The 8,801-nt window shown below is 45.0% G+C and overlaps 1 protein-coding gene across 1 annotated transcript in view; it reads left to right on the forward strand.

The window, feature by feature from the left end:
* The window catches only part of LOC137351714 (zona pellucida sperm-binding protein 4-like), a 73,064-nt gene extending 64,519 nt beyond the window's left edge, over positions 1 to 8,545 (forward strand). Inside the window, exon 9 of the mRNA XM_068016452.1 lies at positions 7,045 to 8,545. Within this exon, the coding sequence (XP_067872553.1) occupies positions 7,045 to 7,400 (356 nt within the window). The 3' untranslated portion in view covers positions 7,401 to 8,545. The remainder of the gene's footprint in view (positions 1 to 7,044) is intronic.
* Positions 8,546 to 8,801: the final 256 nt, after the last annotated feature.

The following is an 8,801-nucleotide window of genomic DNA, read 5'->3' on the forward strand; positions in this document are numbered from 1 at the left end:
AAAGTTTTAAAAGCCAGGCAAGCAGCTGAAATTGCTAATGATTTTGAGCTTGTGAATAAGCTGAAACCTTTTGTCTGTCACCCTCATAAAGCCGCGAAGGATAGAAAGTGGGAGAGTGAAAGGAAGCAAAGTATCCAGGGACAAGAAGGAACAGCTGGGAATGTCCCGGGATCACCTCCTCAGGTCAGAAAGGAAGGTGCTGAGGGTAGAAGTGAGGTTCGCAAACCCAAGTGTTATCATTGCAACAAGTTGGGACATCTCTGTTCAGGATGTTGGGGAATGTGCGAGGTAAACCCCTGGGACTTGTTGGGGTATCCAAAGCTAATGCAGAGAAAGAGGCTCTAACTGAAAGTACAGCAATGATCTTTTCATCTTCTCTGCTGACGGGGGTGGTACCAGGTGATTGGAGGGTGGCAAATGTTGTGCCCCTGTTCAAGAAAGGGAATAGGAACAACCCTGGGAATTACAGGCCAGTTAGTCTTACTTCGGTGGTAGGCAAGTTGATGGAAAAGGTGCTGAGGGATAGGATTTCTGAGCATCTGGAAAGACACTGCTTGATTCGGGACAGTCAGCACGGTTTTGTGAGGGGTAGGTCTTGCCTCACAAGCCTGATTGAATTCTTTGAGCAGGTGACCAAGCAAGTGGATGAGGGTAAACCAGTGGATGTGGTGTACATGGATTTTAGTAAGGCATTTGATAAGGTCCCCCATGGTAGACTTATGGAGAAAGTCAGGAGGCATGGGATAGTGGGGAATGTGGCCAGTTGGATTAAGAATTGGCTAACTGATAGAAGGCAGAGAGTGGTCTTAGATGGTAAATACTCAGCCTGGAGCCCAGTTACCAGTGGCGTGCCGCAGGGATCAGTTCTGGGTCCTCTCCTGTTTGTGATTTTTATTAACGACTTGGATGAGGAAGTCGAAGGGTGGGTCAGTAAATTTGCAGATGATACAAAGGTTGGTGGAGTTGTGGATACCGAGGAGGGCTATTGTCGTCTGCAAAGGGACTTGGATAGGTTGCAGTGCTGGGCTGAAAAGTGGCAGATGGAGTTTAACCCTGAAAAGTGTGAGGTCGTCCATTTTGGAAGGACAAACATGAATGCAAAATACTGGGTTAACGGTAGGGTTCTTGGGCATGTGGAGGAGCAGAGAGACCTTGGGGTCTATGTGCATAGATCATTGAAAGTTGCAACTCAAGTGGATAGGGCTGTGAAGAAGGCATATGGGGTGTTAGCGTTCATTAGCAGAGGGATTGAATTTAAGAGCCGTGAGGTGATGATGCAGCTGTACAGGACCTTGGTAAGGCCTCATTTGGAGTACTGTGTGCAGTTCTGGTCGCCTCATTTTAGGAAGGATGTGGAAGCCTTGGAGAGGGTGCAGAGGAGATTTACCAGGATGTTGCCTGGAATGGAGAATAAGTCTTACGAGGAAAGGCTGAACATTCTAGGCCTCTTCTCATTAGAAAGGAGAAGGATGAGGGGTGACATGATAGAGGTTTATAAGATGATCAGGGGAATAGATAGGGTAGACAGTCAGAAACTTTTTCCCCGGGTGGAGCAAAGCGTTACAAGGGGTCATAAATTTAAGGTGAAGGGTGGGAGATATAAGGGGGATGTCAGGGGAAGGTTCTTTACCCAGAGAGTGGTCGAGGCATGGAATGCCTTGCCCGGGGAAGTTGTTGAGTCAGAAACTTTAGGGACTTTCAAAAGGCTTTTGGATAGGTATATGGATAAAGGAGAATGATGGGGTATAGATTAAATTGTCCTTGACAGAGGACAAAGGATCGGCACAACATTGTGGGCCGAAGGGCCTGTTCTGTGCTGTATGTTCTATGTTCTATGTTCTATGTTCAGATCAGACTGCAGCATTAACGGCAGCTGTGAAACGAGATACAAAAAATTAAAGTGAGTTTAGAGGTTGTGAATAAGATACCTGAAAGTTATAATGAATTCTTGTCATAAGGAAAAGTAATTCCATATCCCTCAAGTGAGGCGGGTAAACCTATCGTTGTACTGAGGGATACAGGAGCAACCCAAACTCTTTTGCTGGGGAAAGATATAACATTTCCACCAGAGAGCGCACTGAATACTAATGTTTTAGTTAGTGGTATTGGCGGAGGGTATATACCCGTACCTTTGTATCGAGTACACCTAGAGTGTGACCTAATATCTGGGATGGTAACTGTAGGAGTTATCTATCGTTTGCCAGTAGAGGGAATTGACCTACTCCTAGGGAATGCTTTGGCTGGAGCAAAAGTATCCGTTTCTACTGTAGTCACAAAGAAACCAAGTGAAGTTAAAGAAATGGAACAATTACAGGAACAATTTCCAGGAATATTTTCTGTGTCTGTAGTAACCCGAGCAATGGCTAAACAAGTTGCATTGTTGGAGGTAAAATTGGCACCACAAACAGATAACTGAGCATCCGAAACTTTCCTGGGGGATTTGGACAATCCAAATGGCATGTTTAACAAGTCTTCTATAATTGCATCACAGCAAGCTGATCCAGAGTTACATAGAATAGCACAGTCAGCCCTGACAGAAGCTGAGGCGAAAGGAGTTTCAGAAGGCTATTATATTGAAGATGGAGTTTTGAGGAGGAAATGGAGACCGCGTCATCGACCTGTGCATGAAGAATGGACGGTTGTTCGACAGCTAGTGGTACCACCTAAATATCACCAGGAATTATTAAAGTGAGCACATGACATTCCTCTAGCAGGACATATGGAGATTCAGAAGACCAAATCATGTACAAGTCAGCATTAGTACTGGCCAGGTCTTACATTTCTGACATCCTGTCCCATGATGTTCGTTTTCTTGAGGCTGATAATTAGGCCAAATTTGTTGCAGGCAGCTGCAATCCTGTTGATGAGACTCCGCAGACACTCTTCAGTGTGGGATGTTAATGCAGCATCGTCAGCAAAGAGGAGTTCCCTGATGAGGACTTTCCGTACTTTGGTCTTCGCTCTAAGACGGGCAAGGTTGAACAACCTGCCACCTGATCTTGTGTGGAGGAAAATTCCTTCTTCTGAAGACTTGAACTTATGTGAGAGCAGCAGGGAGAAGAAGATCCCAAACAGTGTAGGTGTGAGAACACAGCCCTGTTTCATGCCACTCAGGATAGGAAAGGGGTCTGATGAGGTGCCGCTATGCTGAATTGTGACTTTCATATTGTCATGGAATGAGGTGACGATACTTAGTAGCTTTGGTGGACATCCAATCTTTGCTAGCAGTCTGAAGACACCACATCTGCTGACGAGGCCAAAGGCTTTGGTGAGATCAATGAAAGCAATGTAGAGAGGCATCTGTTGTTCGTGGCATTTCTCCTGTCGCTGGCGAAGGGAGAACAGCATGTCAATGGTGGATCTCTCTGCTCGAAAGCCACACTGTGCCTCAGGGTAGACATGCTCAGCCAGCTTCTGGAGCCTGTTTTAAACGACTCGAGTGAAGACTTTCCCCACGATGCTGAGCAGGGAGATTCCACGGTAGTTGTTGCAGTCACCGCGGTTACCCTTGTTCTTATAGAGGGTGATGATATTGGCATCGCGCATGCCCTGTGGTACTGCTCCCTCGTCCCAGCACAGGCACAGCAAGTGAGAGTATAGCAGGCTTGGCACTCGCCACAAATAGTCTCATGATTGGAATAATGAGATGGACTTTCTTTTATTTGTCACCACAGATTCACCGAATGTGTCTACAGGTTTTAGTCCTTTCGAATACGTTTAGGGGCATGAAATAAGAAGTCCTCTAAAACTCATCAAAGAAAGATTTAAGACAGAAATTCAGGGAGCTAGGGTGGAAGCTTAGAGCGAGAACAAACAGAGTTGTTATCTCTGGGTTGTTGCCCGTGCCACGTGATAGCGAAGCGAGGAATAGGGAGAGAGAGGAGTTGAACACGTGACTGCAGGGATGGTGCAGGAGGGAGGGTTTTGGTTTCCTGGATAATTGGGGCTCTTTCTGGGGTAGGTCGGACCTCTACAAACAGGATGGTCTTCACCTGAACCAGAGGGGTACCAATATCCTGGGGGGGAGATTTGTTAGTGCTCTTCAGGGGGGTTTAAACTAATTCAGCAGGGGAATGGGAACCTAAATTGTAGTGCCAGTGTACAGGATGTTGAGAGTAGTGAGGTCAGGGATAAGGTTACAAGGATGCAAGAGGGCACTGGCAAGCAAGAACTTGGTTTAAAGTGTGTCTACTTCAACGCCAGGAGCATCCGGAATAAGGTGGGTGAGCTTGCAGCATGGGTTGGTACCTGGGATCTCGATGTAGTGGCCATTTCGGAGACATGGGTAGAGCAGGGGCAGGAATGGATGTTGCAGGTTCCGGGATTTAGATGTTTCAGTAAGAACAGAGAAGATGGTAAAAGGGTGGGGGGGTGTGGCATTGTTAATCAAGGAGAGTATTACAGCGACAGAAAGGACATTTGAGGACTCGTCTACTGAGGTAGTATGGGCTGAGGTTAGAAACAGGAGAGGTGAGGTCACCCTGTTGGGAGTCTTTTATAGACCTCCAAATAGTTCCAGAGATATAGAGGAAAGGATAGCAAAGATGATTCTCGACAGGGGCGAGAGTAACAGGGTAGTTGTTATGGGGGACTTTAATTTTCCAAATATCGACTGGAAATACTATAGTTCGAGTACTTTAGATGGGTCAGTTTTTGTCCAGTGTGTGCAGGAGGGTTTTCTGACACAGTATGTAGACAGGCCAACCAGGGGCGATGCCACATTGGGTTTGGTACTGGGTAATGAACCCGGCCAGGTGTTAGATTTAGATGTAGGTGAGCACTTTGGTGATCGTGACCACAATTCGGTTAGGTTTACCTTAGCGATGGGCAGGGACAGGTATATACCGCAGGGCAAAAATTATAGGTGGTGGAAAGGAAATTATGATGCAATTAGGCAAGATTTAGGATGCGTAGGATGGGGAAGGAAACTGCAGGGGATGGGCACAATCAAAATGTGGAGCTTATTCAAGGAGCAGCTACTGCGTGTCCTTGATAAGTATGTACCTGTGAGGCAGGGAGGAAGTTGTCGAGCGAGGGAGCCGTGGTTTACTAAAGAAGTTGAAGCGCTTGTCAAGAGGAAGAAGAAGGCTTATGTTAGGATGAGACGTGAAGGCTCAGTTAGGGCGCTTGAGAGTTACAAACTAGCCAGGAAGGATCTAAAGGGAGAGCTAAGAAGAGCAAGGAGAGGACACGAGAAGTCATTGGCGGATAGGATCAGGGAAAACCCTAAGGCTTTCTATAGGTATATCAGGAATAAAAGAATGACTAGAGTTAGATTAGGGCCAATCAAGGATAGTAGTGGGAAGTTGTGTGTGGAATCAGAGGAGGTAGGGGAAGTGTTAAATGAATATTTTGCGTCAGTATTTACAGTAGAGAAAGAAAATGTTGTCGAGGAGAATACTGAGATTCAGGCTACTAGGCTAGATGGGATTGAGGTTCACAAGGAGGAGGTGTTATCAATTTTGGAAAGTGTGAAAATAGATAAGTCCCCTGGGCCAGATGGGATTTATCCTAGGATTCTCTGGGAAGCTAGGGAGGAGATTGCAGAGCCTTTGTCCTTGATCTATATGTCGTCATTGTCGACAGGAATAGTGCCGGAAGACTGGAGGATAGCAAATGTTGTCCCCTTGTTCAAGAAGGGGAGCAGAGACAGCCCTGGTAATTATAGACCTGTGAGCCTTACTTCGGTTGTGGGTAAAATGTTGGAAAAGGTTATAAGAGACAGGATTTATAATCATCTTGAAAAGAATAAGTTCATTAGCGATAGTCAGCACGGTTTTGTGAAGGGTAGGTCGTGCTTCACAAACCTTATTGAGTTTTTCGAGAAGGTGACCAAACAGGTGGATGAGGGTGAAGCAGTGGATGTGGTGTATATGGATTTCAGTAAGGCGTTTGATAAGGTTCCCCACGGTAGGCTATTGCAGAAAATACGGAAGTATGGGGTTGAAGGTGATTTAGAGCTTTGGATCAGAAATTGGCTAGCTGAAAGAAGACAGAGGGTGGTGGTTGATGGCAAATATTCATCCTGGAGTTTAGTTACTAGTGGTGGACCGCAAGGATCTGTTTTGGGGCCACTGCTGTTTGTCATTTTTATAAATGAACTGGAAGAGGGTGTGGAAGGGTGGGTTAGTAAATTTGCGGATGACACTAAGGTAGGTGGAGTTGTGGATAGTGCCGAAGGATGTTGTAGGTTACAGAGGGACATAGATAGGCTGCAGAGCTGGGCTGAGAGATGGCAAATGGAGTTTAATGCGGAAAAGTGAGAGGTGATTCACTTTGGAAGGAGTAACAGGAATGCAGAGTACTGGGCTAATGGGAAGATTCTTGGTAGTGTAGATGAACAGAGAGATCTTGGTGTCCAGGTGCATAAATCCCTGAAGGTTGCTACCCAGGTTAATAGGGCTGTAAAGAAGGCATATGGTGTGTTAGCTTTTACTAGTAGGGGGATCGAGTTTCGGAGCCACGAGGTCATGCTGCAGCTGTACAAAACTCTGGTGAGACCGCACCTGGAGTATTGCGTGCAGTTCTGGTCACCGCATAATAGGAAGGATGTGGAAGCTATGGAAAGGGTGCAGAAGAGATTTACTAGGATGTTGCCTGGTATGGAGGGAAGGTCTTACGAGGAAAGGCTGAGGGACTTGAGGTTGTTTTCGTTGGAGAGAAGGAGGAGGAGAGGTGACTTAATAGAGACATATAAGATAATCAGAGGGTTGGATAGGGTGGATAGTGAGAGTCTTTTTCCTCGGATGGTGATGGCAAACACGAGGGGACATAGCTTTAAGTTGAGGGGTGAAAGATATAGGACAGATGTCAGAGGTAGTTTCTTTACTCAGAGAGTAGTAGGGGCGTGGAACGCCCTGCCTGCAACAGTAGTAGACTCGCCAACTTTAAGGGCATTTAAGTGGTCATTGGATAGACATATGGATGAAAATGGAATAGTGTAAGTCAGATGGTTTCACAGGTCAGCGCAACATCGAGGGCCGAAGGGCCTGTAATGCGCTGTAATGTTCTAATTCTAATTCTAATTCTAATTCTAATTCTTAGAACAAAAGAATGAATCGTCACTGCTAGACTATGTGTCTGTGTTCCGGGAAAGGCTCACGAAAGCTTGTGATGTGGCTCAGGAACACCTTAAAGCATCCCAAGCCAATTTGAAAAAATGGGCAGACAAGAATGCAAAGACCCGAAATTTTCAACCAGTGCATGAAGTATTAGTATTGTTACCATTACAGGGGGAACCATTAAAAGCACGGTTCAGTGGTCTGTATAAAGTGGTCAAAAGAGTTGGTACGGTAAATTACTTGATTGACAACCCTGATCACCAGAAAATAATTGGCTGTGTCATATCAATATGTTCAAGCAATATTATCACAAGGAGGAGGATAAGCCAGTGCAGGTAAGACAGGTAATGGGGACTGTTGAGAAGGAAAAGGATAGTGAGGAGGAAGCAGAAGGAGGTCTAGACAATTCTCAGATTGAATCTCCTACTATCCAGTCAGCAAATACAGAATGGCTAGGAAAATTGGACATCATGCTTTTGTACTTAGATGCAAAACAACGTGAAGACCTAACCAGGCTTTTCACATCATTTAAAAGAGTCTGTAGGGATAAATCAGGAAGTACAACCTTAACCACACATGATGTGGATGTAGGGGAATCCTTTCCTTTAAAACAGCATCCTTATTGGTTAAGTCCAGACAAACAGACGCAAGTAAAAGCAGAAATCCAATACATGCTGGAAAACAACTTAATTGAACGTAGTCAAAGCAGCTGGAGTTCACCAATAGTATTAGTACCTAAACCTGATGGGTCAACTCGGCTTTACATAGACTACAGAAATGTCAATGCAGTAATGAAGGCAGACTCCTACCCAATTCCTCACTTGGAAGACTATACTGAGAGAGTGGCCAGTGCCATTACAAAGATAGATTTGTTAAAGGGATACTGGTGAAGGGGTTAAATAGAAACAAGGTGAGTTTTAGAAAAGCATCTCAGCAGAATTTAACAGTCAGGTTGAGAAAAGAAACAAACATGCTGCTAGGGTAAAGGACAGGATTAGGGAGCAAAGGTTGGGGCCGGGGCCTCGAGGCCACTGTTTCTGTGGAATGTTGCTGATATATGTATTGATACGGCTGAGGGCGAGTGTTCATTGGAATATGTAATCAATCACCATTGTTTTATGATCAATCATATCAATCATCCGTTGTTTGAACACATTGTATGATAAGAATGGTGTATAAGTTTGTGCTCTTGAATGTAAAGTCAGAGTATTGCCTCGGAATACCCAAGGTGGAGTCTCTCCCTGCGTACGCTTGAATAAGTCGATTGAACCTGTACCTGAGTCTCCTCCTGTGGTGATTGAGTTGTCCCACAACACTGGCAGGTTCCTTTGATACCTCGACCTAAAGAAATATCGGCTTTTGTCAAATGAGACGGTCTTTATCAGTGCTGAGTGATGTCATTCAGGCTAAAAAATGCCCCAGCAATTTTTCAGAGATTAGTGAATCAAGTGGTAGGCAGTGTTTCCAACTGTGTCGTATATCTTGATGAGCTGATATGCAGTAATGCTTTGAAAGAACACTTAAAACAGCTAGAAACTCAATTTAAAAAAATTACAAGCTGCTGATTTAGTGGTAACCTGGCAAAAAGCGAATTCACAAAAGCAAAAGTAACTTAGCTGGACATATAGTGGGGCAAGACCAAGTGCTGCCAAGAACAGCAAAAGTACAAGCCTTAGTGGAGTTCCCTATCACTAAGACTAAACATGAAATCATGAGGTTTTTTGGGGATATGTGGTTTCT

This window comes from Heterodontus francisci, chromosome 2 (genome assembly GCF_036365525.1).
Source record: "Heterodontus francisci isolate sHetFra1 chromosome 2, sHetFra1.hap1, whole genome shotgun sequence".
In the NCBI taxonomy this organism is placed as follows: Eukaryota; Metazoa; Chordata; class Chondrichthyes; order Heterodontiformes; family Heterodontidae; genus Heterodontus; species Heterodontus francisci.